Source organism: Branchiostoma lanceolatum, chromosome 8 (genome assembly GCF_035083965.1).
Source record: "Branchiostoma lanceolatum isolate klBraLanc5 chromosome 8, klBraLanc5.hap2, whole genome shotgun sequence".
Taxonomy (NCBI): Eukaryota; Metazoa; Chordata; class Leptocardii; order Amphioxiformes; family Branchiostomatidae; genus Branchiostoma; species Branchiostoma lanceolatum.
This window is the reverse complement of record NC_089729.1, coordinates 3,014,645-3,030,255: the sequence shown is the minus strand read 5'-3', so window position 1 is coordinate 3,030,255 and position 15,611 is coordinate 3,014,645. Positions and strand designations below refer to the sequence as shown.

Sequence of the window (15,611 nt, the reverse complement as noted above, 5' to 3'; positions counted from 1 at the left end):
TCACAGAGGCCTTGGTGACGTTAGTGTAGACCCACTTCTCTTTTGTGTTTTTTGCAGTGTGTGCTTGGCAACAAGGGTTTTAAGTGCCCTGTGTACAAACAGCCGTTGAAAATTTGCTTGTTGAAAACAAATTCAAACTGCAACAACTCTAGACCTGATCAACATGCCATATAGTATAAGCAGCAAGCGGATCATAAGAACTTGACATACAGAACGTATTTTTAAAAAACTATTTATGAATATGATGATAAAACATGCATTTCAACTTGCGTTGCAATTGGAAATAATCTATTTGCGTGAAAGTGGAGTTCCTTGGAGCAAGTTAGTGTATTACCACAAACAAAGATCTGTAAGTAACCACAAGTCCAGACATCCTGATTTCACATGGGGTTCGCACTTTTTATGGCTATGGATTCTTAACGTCACGAAGAGACGAGAAGAAGCCGAACCTATGTAGTAGATTTGTTTTTAACACCCATGTATTAGAATTTAGAAGACAAAAGTCAAAAGTCCTATCACTGTATGTACTTTATTACGACTAAGTTGTACGCTTATCATGTGACTTAGCTCGACAGGGATTGAATATAGAATGTACAATAATGGCTATCATAATAAAGGCTATTTTTTGTATTTCACATTATTTGTCATCAATTTTACCAGCATGGGGCAGTGTACATGAAATACCTTTCTCACGGTGTACTGTAACGGCAGAAAGACACATGACAGGCTTTGGAGGAACTATATCCCTCTCAGATAGGAAGGAATTGCAGATGTGGAGAGAACACCTTGAGCGGGTGCATTGACCTCAGGCTTTACGAAGAAGGAAACGAGACAAGCAAGAAGTAGCACTGCAGTACTGGTGTTACCGCTAGATGGCTCTGCTTACTGGGCCATGACTATCAACGAGTTTACCGATGTTCAAAATGTCAGGGGCTGTCTCTCAGTTAAAAGAAAAATCCTGCAAACGGGGGACACCTCACATGGCTGTTCTGTATTTCTAAACCTTCCTTATGTGAATGATAGTCTCTCACAAGTTTGATGCCTGTCAACCTCTAGCGTATTGGATATTAACCAAGTACCCTAATCCCGCTAGAATATGGAAAAAATATAGAATTTTACTGATCAAATAAAGCTCTTTTGTGACATGTTGGTGGCCCTGAAAAGGGCCGGTGGTTTTGCTGATTCCCGTCGTTTACTTGGAGCTGGTGTACTTGGTGACGGCCTTGGTGCCCTCGCTGACGGCGTGCTTGGCAAGCTCGCCGGGCAGCAGCAGTCGCACGGCGGTCTGGATCTCCCGGCTGCTGATGGTGGAGCGCTTGTTGTAGAGGGTCAGGCGGGAAGCCTCGCCAGCGATACGCTCGAAGATATCGTTGACGAAGGAGTTCATGATGCCCATAGCCTTGCTGGAGACACCGGTGTCGGGGTGCACCTGCTTGAGCACCTTGTAGATGTAGATACCGAAGGTCTCCCTCCTTCTCCTCCTCCTGTTCTTGCCACCCTTGGGGCGTCCCTTGCCGGCCTTCTTAGCTCCCTTTCCTGCCTTTGCAATTGGTGCCATACTTCAGATACGATGATTGCTAGGTGATAGTTGCCTTACGAGCATGCGACTTTTATTGCCTCACGACCATAAATATGCAAATATAGGGATTAAAGATGATCCCATTCAGATGTGATCGAAAGCAAACGTTGTTTAGAATTTTGATTGGCCAAATTACATTTGAAACAATTCATGATTGGATATGTTTTTCATGTTACACTGTGATTGGTCAATAACCTTGATATTGATACATTTGCCAGCGCGCGTAGACACGGATCGTCACTGTCCTTCGGAGGCGTCTCCCATTGGTTGACCAGCTTGTCTGTGATTGGTGCATCCCGAAAAGGAGCGACGGCATTGGCTATATTTTTATGCGGGTGTAATAAAATCGTTATAACTTATCGGACGTCAGCGAAATACAGACTTTCGGCCCAAACTGGGGAGTTATGATTGGCTAACTTTTTCGGGTTTTGCTATCATTGGTCAGCTCTGCCTGTGCGCAGGATCCAAACCGTAGCTATAAACAGACAACTCATTGACTGGTTTGCATTCCTTCTCGGAATATTTGTTTGAGAGTGTCTGCGAAGTTTAAAGTCACCTGAAAATGTCTGGCCGTGGAAAAGGTAAGGGCAAGAAGGGCAAGGCAAAGAGCCGTTCTTCCCGTGCAGGGCTTCAGTTCCCTGTCGGCCGTGTGCACCGTTTCCTGCGCAAGGGCAACTATTCGGAACGTGTCGGCGCCGGCGCACCAGTCTACATGGCCGCCGTGCTGGAGTACCTGACCGCTGAGGTGCTTGAGTTGGCCGGCAACGCTGCCCGTGACAACAAGAAGACTAGGATCATCCCCCGTCATCTTCAGCTGGCCGTCCGTAACGACGAGGAGCTGAACAGGTTGATGGGTGGCGTGACCATCGCCCAGGGAGGTGTGCTGCCCAACATCCACGCCGTGCTCCTGCCCAAGAAGAAGTGATCATCTTGAACGGCAAAAAACACCGGCCCTTTTCAGGGCCACCCACATCTAACATAAGGATCTTGTCGTAACACAGCCATCCTGCCATGAAACTTGTCAGTTGATACCCACGATATACCTTTGTGGTGGATATCTAGGCATGCAAAGAAAATTTGTATGACCAGAAATGTTAAAGTATCGAAAGTTTCAGTGATGGAAATATACACATTTAGTAGGTAAGAGCGTGATGACATGAATGTAAATCCGAGTCGCTATCATGTTCGCAGACACCTGCAGATTTGCTTACACTCGCTAGGGGACGAAGCTGTGTGTAAGTTTCATACATACGATTTATTTCCGGGTCACGGTTTCGCAAGAAAGTTGTCGCATGTTTGCTTCAATTCGGCGCAGATAATGACTACAAAGGTTCAAGACAGTGCGTGCGAAGGAGACCCACCACCCCTGCCGCCAAGGAAGGCCAGACAAAGTGGTTCAACGTCTTCGCAACCTCACGTAATGTCCCTACATATTACTTATGTTTACAGCAGGATAGTGTGATCATCATGCCATGGCAGAATCATCGGGCAAATTTACGTCACATATTAAAATGTAATCGCTACAAAGGCAATGCCAATGTCATGCAGTGCTATGCTACTGTCCACAGTGGCTACTCTCATTGATGCCTGGGGATGGATATTTCCTGATTACAGCAAGAATAGTCACAATCATTCATAGCTCATCTTTCTCATGAATCGATTCATCGTTTGACAGGCGTCTTTTGATGCATGTGTATCTATAGATATAACAGTTAGAGATGACTAAATAGCGCTGCACAGTCTACAAAGTCACTTCGTATTTCAGGTAGCATCTTCCACGTCAGAAGGTTTGTTGGCCAGCCCTGACAGGGTACCACCCACATCTTGCCGTGTGGAGGAACTCCGCCACATCATCACCGGACCGTTCGGTCTGGTCCTGATGCCCTCCCGGTCACACGACGAGGTGTTCCCGCGAATATACATCGGCGAAGGGTGCGTCTGTCTTCTTTCCTTATTTGTCAGAGAGGTCAAAGTAGAAACTACGACACAACAAAGAGAAATCGTGGCAACTTCATATTTTTCCAAGTCATTCGAACTAAACTAAGAAAACATCGTTTTGAAATTGAATTCGCAGTTGAGCAGGCAGACATTTGATTGATTTGGTTTAAGAAAGATTCCAAGTAAAATACCAACGTTTTGGTACTCCACATGTTGTGGATAATACGTTGATGAAGGTTAGACATCCAGGTAATAAGATATGCCAAAAATAGTTACTCAATCAACTGGATAAGCAACTGTTATGGCTCATACATTGTTTTATTTCCCTTTTTAATGCAATTGAAATCGTCTTTGAAATAGGACATTTTATGAGAAAAGAGCGTATGTATAATGTCGGTGGAAGAGACGGTTTATGCAATGTAGATAACTTGCATTTCTCATGATGTAGTAAGTACCTGTATCCTTAACGATATGTTACATTCTTGCCTCTCACAGTGACATTGCTAAGAAGGTGGCCCGGCTGCAGGAGTTGGGCATCACTCATGTTGTAAACGCTGCGCACAATATCGGCGTGTTCACCGGCCCCCACTTCTACCGAGACACGGATATCCAGTACCTAGGTAAGGACAGCATAGAGCCAAGGTGTTAGAGCGGCGGGGTACGGTTGCGGATGCACTCTGTCCTTGGTGCTACTCCGCTATCTCCCTAAGTAGTACTTGCTGTAGTGTTCTGATATACACAAACGCACAACTCTTTTCTATAACATTATATTTCCTCGAAAGTGTATATGCATATTGTCACTTGTTCAAAACAAGTACTGTGTATAGACCTCTTGGATAGTATTTTTCTTTTACCAATGGTGTCTAACTCGTCCTTTTGTACACAATGTCCATTCGCGTTTGTCAAATGATTGCAGACCAATCTGTGCTTGTAACGTTCATTTGGCGTAAACGATCCTTTTTCAGGAGTGGGGGCAGTGGATCATGATGGTTTTGACATGATGCCGTACTTCACACAGACAGCCGACTTCATAGAGGATGCTCTTAGAGATGACACGGGTATCACACGCCTACTACATTATACATTCATTATACTTTCAATTGACCATTACTCCCAATTTCGAGGCTACAGTTGCCTACGTCTCCGTGTTTATCACACTTACTAGTATTAAACCTCTATCGTTTGGTCCTAGCGAAAGTCCTGGTACACTGTCTGGAGGGCTTCAGTCGGTCGGCTACCTTGGTCATAGCCTACCTGATGCTAAAGCAGGGCATGACGGTACAGGAGGCCGTAAGGACGGTCAGGGATCGGCGTGAGGTGTGCCCAAATGACGGATTTCTCAAGCAGCTCTGCATACTTAACGACAAGCTGCTATCGTCAAGGAGTAAACAAAAAGAATCTTAATTAGTCTGGTCGCTACAAACCTGCTTAGCAGCCTCACTTTTAAAAATAATCTAATACAATCTTTTACAAACTGAAGTATAAATTTTCTAACAAACACTGAAACATTGCATGTACACGTATGTATTTGTGAAGTAGTCGAATTATGAATTTCATGTTATATGATCTGCATTTGAATGTAAGATACATAAATGCTTTTGAATACCTTTTTCGAATCCAATAAATGTCCTGTGTACTAATTGTACCTACGCACTTTCATCCTCCTACAGCGTACTATATATTCCCTTCCTTCCTTCCTGCACTTTGGAATAAATACACAGTAACACTTGTACAATGTTATCATTGATTTTTCTCCTGTGTTAGTATTGTGTTAGTTGGCTGGTTATCTGTTGTTTCTTGATTATTTTTTCATTGTTTGTAGTGTCATACTTTTGCTTTGGATCCGTGGTTTATGTGTTGCCTTATTGTATTATTATTATCATTTTTGTTATTTTGCAAAATGAATAATAACAAAAAAGCACTTGTACACAAAATACAAACAGAGTCGCTTGAGTTGCATGATCTTGACGTCTTAGAAAGTTTCAGAAAGTAGTGCGAAAGTCCTTTGAATATTCATATACATGTAGATTATTTGAAGTGAACGAAAGGGGAGAAGGGTGACGTTAACGCTCCGGAACTCGGGAAACAAGTCGTACCTGTTGGGTGAAAACCTAAGAATCTGAGAAACTGATACTAATCTATTGGTTTTGTTTGGCGTGAGAACCCCGATGTTAATCTATCACTATTAGTTTTGTTTGGTGGTATTTGGTCGCTCCCCTCCCCCGCTTCTCACCAATCGGCCAGTGTCAAGCCAAATCTCTGTCCCTGCCAAATATTTGCCCCAACACTGCATGGGGGTTTACAGGATACCTGAGGAAAGAGAAGTACAGTGAATTTGAAAAAGATGTCGAAGCGAGAGGAAAGGTCATGCTGCGGAGGCCAACCCTAACCCTAAACCGACCCTAACCGTAAGCCTAACTCTTACCAAGGACATTATAGAATGTCCTTGCTCTAGCCCTAACTCTAGCCCTATTATAATAACCCTAACTCCGCGCACGCGCACTATCCGACTGAGCAATCATTTGGCGGAGCAGAAATTTTGTTCCACACCTGTCCTCAAAACTGTTCACTTTACCGTCTACTGAAGGTCGACCAGAAAGAGGCAGTCAGGATTTTGACCATGGCGTCCGCAGGCCTGTCGTTTGAGAACCCCCTGTTCGCGGCTTACGCTGCCTACGCAAGTCTGGTCACACTCAAGATGTTTTTCGTTACGGGCGCCACCGCCTACTTTCGCTACAGCCGAGGGGTATGGTATCGTCGTTCAATGATTTTTTAAATCGCCTTTACATGTACATACAGTTTTGGGACCTGTGACTCACATAGATTAATACCTTTGTAAAGGACTGATTTATTTATTTAGTTGGATTATTCACAAAAGCGAAGGGGAGGGCAAAACAGGTGCTTACACACCTTTACAAGTTGCCATCCCACAATTCGTCTCTTTGTTGCTAACGTTATGGATATCAGGTGTGTGATCAAAACTATCAAGACGCCTTATTTGTAAAAACGTGATGAAGCCAACAAGACATAGTCCAGCAATTGTAATGATGTAAGCCTAACTGCTATACTGTATACACCATGCAGGTTTTTGCACATGAAAACGTACCCGCTCATTTGCTTCTGCTTGAACTTTTAAGTCACGTGGCAAAGTAACGAAAATCGAACTGTCCGCTAGGACTTTGGACCGCTCCGGTCAGACGCAGGCGCACTGCAGCGCTCGCTCGGACCTTCAATTGTCTCCAGTCTCCTATCTTGAGTCGATCTTTCGGACTGGTAAGAGATTGTGAGAAGCCCTCTGACCTCTAGCTGCTGATTTACATAGGGAGGGGCCATCCGTGTTTTTGTGAGCAGCTAGCTGCAAGATAGGCATACACCGACAAGTGTTCATCGGCACAAAGTCTCTGTGGATACAATAATGACAGTACAATCGCATTGAATGTACAATAAAGGTCTTCATTCATTGAACCATATCAGATATCATGAAAAGATTGCACCGCATTTCACACTTGTCCTCTTCAGGACGGCTAAAGTAGCTTTGTATCAGTATATATGAAATAACGTAATCACAAGTTTGAAATCAGTCCGACCTAAAGAAGAAGTGCATCTTACTTTATTGCTGTTGCAAATATTTACTCAGTAGAGTGTATACATTGCCCGTTATCGGACCATTATTTATCTTTGGTGTCTGATCTCTCACACTACTGGAACACGCAGGTTTTCGCAAACCCAGAAGACGTGAAGAGAAGACTGAAGAAGGGGGCTGTGCCTCGACTTGACCACCCTGAGGTAGAGCGCGTACGCAGGCTTCACCTCAACGATCTGGAGAACATCCCCGCCTTCCTGGCCGTAAGTGTTGGGCGCGTTTTTAGCACCAAAAATGAATTTCGGGAAATGAGGGAATATCTGTGAACAGGGCGTGGAGTATTGTAGTAGGGCGGTGTGCGGACGTAGTTGGGCATTATTACAAAACACATTCAGTCCGTTTTTGTTGTCGCTGACTAAAGTTTCCAAATAAAAGCACATATTTACATATTTCCTTATAGGATCTACTGGCAAGTTAGTGCCTCATGTATTGTTATATTATAAGTTTGTATTCTTATATTTTCACTTTTATGTCTTGTGTATATATGTTTATGTTAGTGGTGGCGCTAATATAAGTTTGTCCAATTGAGTGCGTCTCCACTATACGTCTGTAGTGTCTTTTCTCACTTGGATCAAAAACACAGTATGATACGCAATAAAATCCAACTGCAGCCGTATTTACCATGTTCCCCCTCCCCCAGGTGGGTCTGCTGTACGTGCTGACCGGCCCGTCCCCCGGGGTGGCCCTGTGGCACTTCCGGGTCTTCACGGCGGCCAGGTGTCTCCACACCTTGTCCTACCTGGCGGCTGTGCAGCCCTGGCGTGCTCTGGGTTTCATCGCCGGACTACTCACTACTACAAGCATGGCTGTACAAGTGCTGATGGCGGGAGCTCTTTAGAAATACAACTCATCTATGGTCCTAGCTATATCTAGTATAGGGTTACATAGCGATGATAGTATTTCTGGTGACTTCTGTGTCTTTTGTGCAGTGAATTTTGACATGAGCTAACGAACCGTAAAACTTTTAAAAACACAACACGTTCGGCAACTTGACTTCATCTCTGCTGTTCCTTCATCAATTCCATTGTGTTGTGTACCATTGGATGGAGAGCCTGTTTAGTGCCCCACTTGCTATGACCGAGCACCAGGGCTGGATATGTGAGTGGGTGGCAAAGCATAAGTACCGAAATTTCCCTGCCAACACAGTGTTTGATATTGCTTGGCAGAAAAATAACGATTCCTTGTGGGGTAACTCACCCACGAAGGCAGCCATGGTGCTCGTCGCACAAGAAAGTAGTCATTAAAATTGGAGCATCATTTTAAAGGATAATAGACAAGATTTTCAATGAAATGAAACACACTGCCCATCATCACAAAAACAACAGACATATGATCGTGGGAGATTTCGGAACTTTTTTCTCGGGACTAGCTGACATACGCGGCCTGGTGCGCGACCCAAGAGTAGCAAATTGGGTGTCATTGTAAAGAATGATAAATAAAATTGTTATACATTTGTTTAATACAATGAAGTATCAACAGAGATGTACATGTTATCGATCAACATCAAGTTTCCAAACGTCTTGTACTAAGTCTACACATCTGGTGGCTTTTTCTCGTATAGGGTGACCTAGCGACGGTGCTATTTCTGTGCCTTTTATGCAGTGAATTTTGACTTAAGCTTTTGAATCTTAGGATAAATGAATAATCTTTCTGAGCCAGATACTTAGCACAGTATATAGTCAGTATAGAGATGCGGTTCTAGAGAGTAGCGCGTGTAGGACTGTGCGAATGGGCTCTTTCCTTGGTGCTACTCCGCTATCGCACGAAGTACCTGCTGTAGTGTTATGAAATGCATAAAGGCACATTTTTCTTCTATAAGTATAACGTTATATTTCATCGAACGTGTAGTATGAAGTATAAATGTTCGTACAAAACTAGCATGTATGAATTTGATTTTAGATGATATCTGCACGTGACTGTAAGACACATGAGTGGACCTTTGTCGAATTTCATTGATTTCATGTAGTACTAACTGAATCTACGAACATACATATACATCCTCCCTCACTGTGCTGTGTAATAGATACACCTGCACACAAAATACAAGCAACTGAGCAGAGTGAGTATCATCTCTAGATTCTTGAGTAGCGTGCGTAGTCCAGTGGTTGGCGATCTTGCCTCTGGAACTAGAAGCCCCGGGTTCGATCAGTGGACGATTATAATTAGCTCATCTGTTCATTGAGTTCGTTTGAGCTAAACTGGTTCGAGATCACTTTCCTTTCCTTTGAGTGAACGAAAGGACGCTGGTGACGTGTGATTTCTACAAAAAAATCTGCCTGCCAGAACTCGGAGAGCAGCATTCCGGGTGAAGCGGCTGCAGTGTAATCTCCAAGCAGATATAGAAAGACAAGATCGAAACGTTTTTCAATCTCCCGGTTCCGCGGATCCGGAGCACGGGCCTTTACTATTCTGTCTGTCTGCTTGGAGATTAGCTGCAGTACATTTGACCTTCGCAAGGATAAGAGTAAAGTGTGCATGAAAGGAGAGATTGATAACCTGATAGTTAATCTATTAGTTTTATTTGGCGGTATTTGGTCACTCCCTTCCCTGCTACTCACCTACCAATCGGCCGGGTCCACAGGGTTCAACCTGCTGTTTACTTAAGGTCGACCCGAAAGAGGCAGTCAGGATTTCATCATGGCGTCCGCAGGCCTGTCGTTTGGGAACCCAGTGTTCGCGGCTTACGCTGCCTACGCAAGTCTGGTCACACTCAAGATGTTTTTCGTTGTGTTTTTCACCACCTACACACGCTTTAGCCGAGGGGTAAGGCATCATTATTCGCTTTTTAAAATCGATCTTGCATATAGTTCTCAGGCAAGACTCGTTTCTACCTCTAACCTATACTGAGTTGTACCGGTGAAGGAGCAATTCGTCTTTTTGCTGATGGTCCGACCCTATTGCTGTATCTATGTGTGTCAGGTGTGTGAAAGGAACCATCAAGACCTTACATTTGTTGTACCGTGATGAAGCCTGCAAGACATATACTGCAATATACCCCGGTACTTGTACCGGTGCATCATAACTGCAAGTTACATACAGTATACACCATGCAGGTTTTTGCACGTGAGAACCTTTGTCGTGAAGAAGCCAGCCGAGTGAGGAAAACTCATGCGACTCTACTAATTTGTTTCTGCTAGAATCTTTTAAAAGCCGTTTGGCAAAGCGACGACCTTTGAACTGTCAGCTAGGACTTTGAACCACTTCGGTCGCACGCAGGCGCACTACATCGTTCGCTTGCACACCTGCCTCACCTGAACTTTAACCTCTTAAGTTGCATAACACAGCATTCCTACGATATCTCTGGCGTCAGTAATAGAAAGTACGACTATAAAAAGGTCCGAGAAGAAAATAATCTTGAAAGAAATCCACAGAAATTCTCGAGTAAACGGCAGGGTTTGAGCGTGAATTCAATAGAAGAGATATAGCTAGCCTCCGTTGCACTCCGTTGCTATCATGTAGACACAGGGTCTATAGCGGACACAGGGGCGCGGCGGATACGGGATCCCAAGCAGATACGCGGCGCCCCCCCCCCCACCCCAAAAAAAAGAATTGAAAAAAAAACGCTGCGGGGAAAAGGACTGCAACGGAGGCTAAGATATAGCTTGGCTTCCTATCCGTGCAACATTAGGGTTCATTAGCGTGTCGGTGGCATCTTTTGTGCCAAAGCGCCGCGCGGAGGGGTTGCATTCTGCTAGTCTCCAAGCAGACCCAAAAGTTGCAAAGACCGTATCCAACTGGCAGAAGGAGGTTTTATTGCAACCCGACGGAGCCTGAACTTCTCTGGCTGACTGGAGCTTCTCTGGCTAGCTTGTACGATTTTGGCACCGTGGAGATCTGCTTGGAGATCAGCATTCTGCGTGAAGCTGTGGGCATTAAGACAATGACAATGAACTTTATTGCATATCCATGCCCAACATGGGCTAAATGCATCAGGTAGCATGAAGTAAAAGAAAAGGAACATCGTGTCATATTCCATCTAAGTCTCCTCTCTTCTTGAAACATTTGTACACAAATTCACATAGTTTTTCAATCATATCGTAGTTTCTAGAAGACATAAAACATGTTAGTAACTCGTTACTTGCTAGATGCGCATATTTCTTTTCTAGTTGTATGGAACTTAAAAGGGGTCTGCGAATAAGAATGAAGCAGCGTGGGCGTGACGAGTTGTCAAGCTCCGGGCCCCCTCTTGTCTCAGTTGATCACTCGTCGATCAGGTGCCGGTTTCAAACTACGCCCTATTGGTCTTCGGCCAGCGTATTCGGTCCGTAACTATACAGGTATTTCCTGTTCCCAAGTAAGCCTGTTGTCCGGCTCCTAAACCAGCAAGACAGGATTTCATCATGGCGTCCGCAGGCCTGTCGTTTGAGAACCCAGTGTTCGCGGCTTACGCTGCCTACGCAAGTCTGGTCACACTCAAGATGTTTTTCGTGGTCGGGTACACCGCACGCACACGTTGGCGCGTTATGGTAAGGTACCTTCAGTTGCCTTCGATCTCAGTTTTCGTCGGTTGATCCTGCAGATGTTAAGAAAACATCGCCAAGCCTTCTAAGTTACCCATTTGCATGGGGAGGGGCCATTCGTGTATAATTCTTTCATGCAGCTGCAAAATCATGGGTACACCAACAAGTGGTCGTCGATATAAAGTGGCCGGTGATGCAGTATGTCATCATTTTAAAACAAATCTATGTCAGATATGTGTTAAGAGCAACAAGTCTTTCGTTCGGCGGTGATCATACCTGACAGGCACACCTGTAACAGTAGTGTACATTCCCGTCGGTAGACTACTAGTTGTGTAGCCAGCGGTGGTTCCCGGACCTGCATAGTACTGCAAGTCTGACACTTCTTCTCTTTCCGAATTGTCTATAGCTAGCTTTGTAACACCTACTTGAGTGAAAATGTTTAGTTAGAGGAGTTAAAATGCTAGACAATTCGGAAGGACAAGAAAAGTCCAGCATTTTGACTCCTCTAATCCCATATGTGCTTGTAATTAGAGACGTCAAAGCGTTAGACAATTCACAGGACAAGCAGAGTCAGACTCGCATTTGGACACCTCCAATTGCATGTAGATATGTTATCGTATGGTTACGTACAGTGTGAAATGTAGTATAAAAAAAGCAATTCCAACACAAATAATGCACTCATCACATCTCATACCTATCCTTTGGTTCTCTTCAGGATCGCTGATCAAAAAAAAAAAACACAGCGTAAATGATTAGTTCTTGTATCGATGAAATTCGTTAAGCGCTCTGTCAAATCACTTAGGGCCCTGTCACACTTGTGCGTATTTTCAAGTGCGCATGAGTTGCGTATTAAATTTTTGGGTTAAAATAAAGTTGTGGGGGGGAGTTGTTTTCTACCTTGACCCACCGTTATGTTGCCTAGTGATCTAACCTAAGAAATCACTAAGTCGGCTGCAAACTTAATCTAAACCAATACCATGTTAATACGCAACTCATGCGGACTTGTACATACGCACAAGTGTGACTAGGGGCTAAAATCGCAGCGACGTCGCCGACGTGCCGCGGGTCTAGCGCAATAGGGGTTTGAGGAAGGAGTGCATTATGCGCCAAAAATAGTTACTCAAGCAACTGGATAAAATTTTGAAACAGTCAGATATTTCATACAGCATCCGCTATCTTTCGTCAGTGACTAACGATAGGACTGGAAAACCAGAATTTATACCAAAACTCTGAATAACGTTAGATATGTTAATGAGGTTAAGACAATTTAGGATGTCTTGACGTAGTCTTTAAAATGTATCATGCATTGCTGATGTTGCAAATGATTTAGATTTTGTACTGCCTGTTTTTTGACCATCAGTTGTGCCCATGCGTACACAACTTATATAAACTACTCCACCATGCAGGTTTTCGCAAACCCAGAAGACGTCAAAGGCAACAAGGGGGCTGTGGCTCGACTTGACCACCCAGACGTGGAGCGCGTGCGCAGACTTCACCGCAACGACCTGGAGAACATCCCCGCCTTCCTGGCCGTAAGTTGGTGTGTGTGTGTCTGTGTGCGTGTGTGTGTGTGTGTGTGTGTGTGTGTGTGTGTGTGTGTGTGTGTGTGTGTGTGTGTGTGTGTGTGTGTGTGTGTGTGTGTGTGTGTGTGCATGTGTGTGTGTGTGTGTGTGTGTGTGTGTGTGTGAGGGGAGACCGATCCCGTAGCCCTGCCCACCTCCGGCAAATCGTAGAAATGCAAAATAAAGACATAAACATCCAAATTTTGACGGATATGCAATTTAAACACTCTCTCATTGGTCGAACCGCTAATTGTCATGCCATCAACTACTAATTGTAATGGACAGTCTGGATCGGTCTTTTTCGGGGAATGAGGGATTATCCTTGCACAGGGCTTGGACAAGGAGGTTTTATCCTTGGCTTGGGCCGGGGTAGTTAGACGGCGTTCTGACGTTGAGCCAAAAATCCGTCCTTGTAATGGCCTGTTGGATACTAATTACGAAAATTGTTGCTTCTGATTAAACTTTCCCAGTTGAGAATAGTTTCCTATTAGTCATGCGGAAATTGCCGTCAGGAGCCTAAAGATTCATGTCGGCTGAGGCGGACGCTCCTGAGCAAATATCTGTGCCCACCCGGAGAAAATGTCCTGGGGTATGGGTGGGTGGGTCGCTGTAGACTCCATCGGCGGGGCGGAGTACCTATGAAACTGACACCTGAGTATTCGTACAGCCCTTATATAGTGTGAAGCCGTATCACCTGATTCCTCCTGACCAATGGCTGCGCATAACAAATAGTACATGTAACGTGTTACATGATAACGTTCCACTGATGTTGTCCCCTCCCTAGGTGGGGCTGCTGTACGTGCTGACCGGCCCGTCCCCCGGGGTGGCCCTGTGGCACTTCCGGGTCTTCACGGCGGCCAGGTGTCTCCATACCGTGTCCTACCTGGCGGCTGTGCAGCCCTGGCGTGCTCTGGGTTTCATCGCCGGAATACTCACTACTACAAGCATGGCTGTACAAGTGCTGATGGCGGGAGCTCTTTAACAATGCAGTACATCTATAATCCTAGCTATATCTAGTAAAGGGTGACCTAGTGATGATACTGTTTCTCTGCCTTTTATACAGCGAATTTTGACATTAAAGACCGTATCAAAGACAAAGAAACAGAAGAATCTTCCTGAGATAGGTACTTACGGCTATTTAGTCGCAGTGAATTCAAGCATGTAACAGATACTTCAGCGTTAGTGGCACTTGGAAACGAATATAACGGCATATAACACTGTTCACATCACAATCGGTCCACGCATGCAACAAATGTTGTCCCGATAGAAAATGCTGCACGTCATGGGTGTTGTCAAAGTTACATTAGAGTCGTAAACAGAGAAGGCGGCTTAATACATCAAGCATAGTATCTAATGCCAGCTCAGAAGAGGACTAGAAATAGTCATGCTTTTAAGTACCAGAGTTATAAGCCAAGGATTGACGTGTTCAAAAATTCGTATTTTTCGAGAACCATAGTAGAATGGAACTCGTTGTCATCAAGTACTGTAGGAGCATCTTCACTAAGTAGCTTTAAAGAACGTTTGCAGTCAAATATGCAAAGACTAGGTGTAACAGACCGTTCGGTGTAATATAAAGAGCTGCTACCGCGCCGCGTGCCTGCGAAGCTGGTGTGTTACGCCTAATGGCGGTTGTACCGGCTTTATAGATACAGATACATGAAATGCCAATATAGGTGTAACGTTATAGTCATATTCTGCCCATCATACACATACACACAATGTTCTTGTGTGTTATATTTCATAGCCTGGAGTTCAGTCTTGTTAGCTTTGGTCCGCTCACGACGTCGCTACTGCACCCCGACCAATCGATCGCATTGAAACTCAGATTCGAATCAGCCATTTCCCGACAAAGTCCTGTCTAAGTTGCGTTAACGACTAAATCTGACAAAATAAACTCGCCAGTGAGATGTTGGAAGGTGTCAGCTTTCCAGAGATGTTTTAAGATTGGCAATTTTGGCACTTTGGAAGTAATAGAAAGTGACCGCGATTTAACGTTTAAAGAGAAGTAGTAGAAACTATTTTTTTGTAAACGTTAAATCACGGTCACTTTCTATTACTTCCAAAGTGCCAAAATTGCTAGAAAAACATCTCTGGAAAGCTGACACCTTCCAGCATCTCACTGGCGAGTTTATTTTGTCAGATGTAGTGGTTGACGCAACTTAGAAAGGAATTTGTCGGGAAATGGCTGATTCGAATCTGAGTTTCAATGCGATCGATTGGTCGGGGTGTACTGGCGGATCGGACCAAATTTTAAACTTACAAGGCTGGACTCCGATCCAGGCTAAATATTTCACAAGCAATTCTGTATGTAAATCCACGTGAATGGACTAACGAGTGCTAATTCAATCGCTTTGGGAATAGAGACGCACTGCTGTATTCATACGGATCTTAGGAAATGTCTTTTGATTGTAGTTTATCGTTACACTGTA

At 44.4% G+C, this 15,611-nt stretch overlaps 5 protein-coding genes across 6 annotated transcripts; 4 read left to right on the top strand and 1 right to left on the bottom strand.

Moving 5' to 3' along the window:
* Positions 1-612: 612 nt before the first annotated feature.
* LOC136440878 (late histone H2B.2.2-like) lies at positions 613-1,654 on the bottom strand. Its single transcript, XM_066437032.1, has one exon. The coding sequence runs from the start codon at positions 1,556-1,558 to the stop codon at positions 1,193-1,195; it is 366 nt and encodes a 121-aa protein (XP_066293129.1). The 5' UTR covers positions 1,559-1,654; the 3' UTR covers positions 613-1,192.
* A 306-nt stretch (positions 1,655-1,960) lies between these two features.
* On the top strand, positions 1,961-2,579 carry LOC136440879 (late histone H2A.2.2-like). The gene has a single exon (XM_066437034.1). It carries the CDS (start codon positions 2,142-2,144, stop codon positions 2,502-2,504), a length of 363 nt encoding a protein of 120 aa, XP_066293131.1. The 5' UTR covers positions 1,961-2,141; the 3' UTR covers positions 2,505-2,579.
* Positions 2,580-2,864: 285 nt separating this feature from the next.
* LOC136440934 (dual specificity protein phosphatase 3-like) lies at positions 2,865-4,508 on the top strand. Its single transcript, XM_066437121.1, has 3 exons — positions 2,865-2,996; positions 3,345-3,511; positions 4,013-4,508. The coding sequence occupies exons 1-3, from the start codon at positions 2,898-2,900 to the stop codon at positions 4,164-4,166; spliced, it is 420 nt and encodes a 139-aa protein (XP_066293218.1). The 5' UTR covers positions 2,865-2,897; the 3' UTR covers positions 4,167-4,508.
* A 1,518-nt stretch (positions 4,509-6,026) lies between these two features.
* On the top strand, positions 6,027-9,206 carry LOC136440821 (microsomal glutathione S-transferase 1-like). The gene is made up of 3 exons (XM_066436945.1): positions 6,027-6,263; positions 7,232-7,363; positions 7,801-9,206. Exons 1-3 carry the CDS (start codon positions 6,138-6,140, stop codon positions 7,996-7,998), a joined length of 456 nt encoding a protein of 151 aa, XP_066293042.1. The 5' UTR covers positions 6,027-6,137; the 3' UTR covers positions 7,999-9,206.
* Positions 9,207-9,752: 546 nt separating this feature from the next.
* Positions 9,753-15,564, top strand: LOC136439996 (microsomal glutathione S-transferase 1-like). 2 transcript variants are annotated; one of them, XM_066435726.1, is made up of 3 exons: positions 9,753-9,923; positions 13,027-13,152; positions 13,967-15,564. In XM_066435726.1, exons 1-3 carry the CDS (start codon positions 9,798-9,800, stop codon positions 14,162-14,164), a joined length of 450 nt encoding a protein of 149 aa, XP_066291823.1. In that variant the 5' UTR covers positions 9,753-9,797; the 3' UTR covers positions 14,165-15,564. The 2 variants fall into 2 exon arrangements, with proteins under 2 accessions (XP_066291823.1, XP_066291822.1); XM_066435725.1 differs by lacking the exon at positions 9,753-9,923 and adding an exon at positions 11,369-11,626.
* Positions 15,565-15,611: the final 47 nt, after the last annotated feature.

Bases quoted from the DNA above. Each gene is read 5' to 3' on its own strand.
- LOC136440878 (XM_066437032.1), bottom strand. From the start codon at position 1,558: ATGGCACCAATTGCAAAGGCAGGAAAGGGAGCTAAGAAGGCCGGCAAG.
- LOC136440879 (XM_066437034.1), top strand. From the start codon at position 2,142: ATGTCTGGCCGTGGAAAAGGTAAGGGCAAGAAGGGCAAGGCAAAGAGC.
- LOC136440934 (XM_066437121.1), top strand. From the start codon at position 2,898: ATGACTACAAAGGTTCAAGACAGTGCGTGCGAAGGAGACCCACCACCC. The intron at 2,997-3,344 runs GTAATGTCCCTA...TTCGTATTTCAG, and splicing joins CAACGTCTTCGCAACCTCAC to GTAGCATCTTCCACGTCAGA. The intron at 3,512-4,012 runs GTGCGTCTGTCT...TGCCTCTCACAG, and splicing joins CGAATATACATCGGCGAAGG to TGACATTGCTAAGAAGGTGG.
- LOC136440821 (XM_066436945.1), top strand. From the start codon at position 6,138: ATGGCGTCCGCAGGCCTGTCGTTTGAGAACCCCCTGTTCGCGGCTTAC. The intron at 6,264-7,231 runs GTATGGTATCGT...TGGAACACGCAG, and splicing joins ACTTTCGCTACAGCCGAGGG to GTTTTCGCAAACCCAGAAGA. The intron at 7,364-7,800 runs GTAAGTGTTGGG...CCCCTCCCCCAG, and splicing joins ACATCCCCGCCTTCCTGGCC to GTGGGTCTGCTGTACGTGCT.
- LOC136439996 (XM_066435726.1), top strand. From the start codon at position 9,798: ATGGCGTCCGCAGGCCTGTCGTTTGGGAACCCAGTGTTCGCGGCTTAC. The intron at 9,924-13,026 runs GTAAGGCATCAT...TCCACCATGCAG, and splicing joins ACACACGCTTTAGCCGAGGG to GTTTTCGCAAACCCAGAAGA. The intron at 13,153-13,966 runs GTAAGTTGGTGT...TCCCCTCCCTAG, and splicing joins ACATCCCCGCCTTCCTGGCC to GTGGGGCTGCTGTACGTGCT.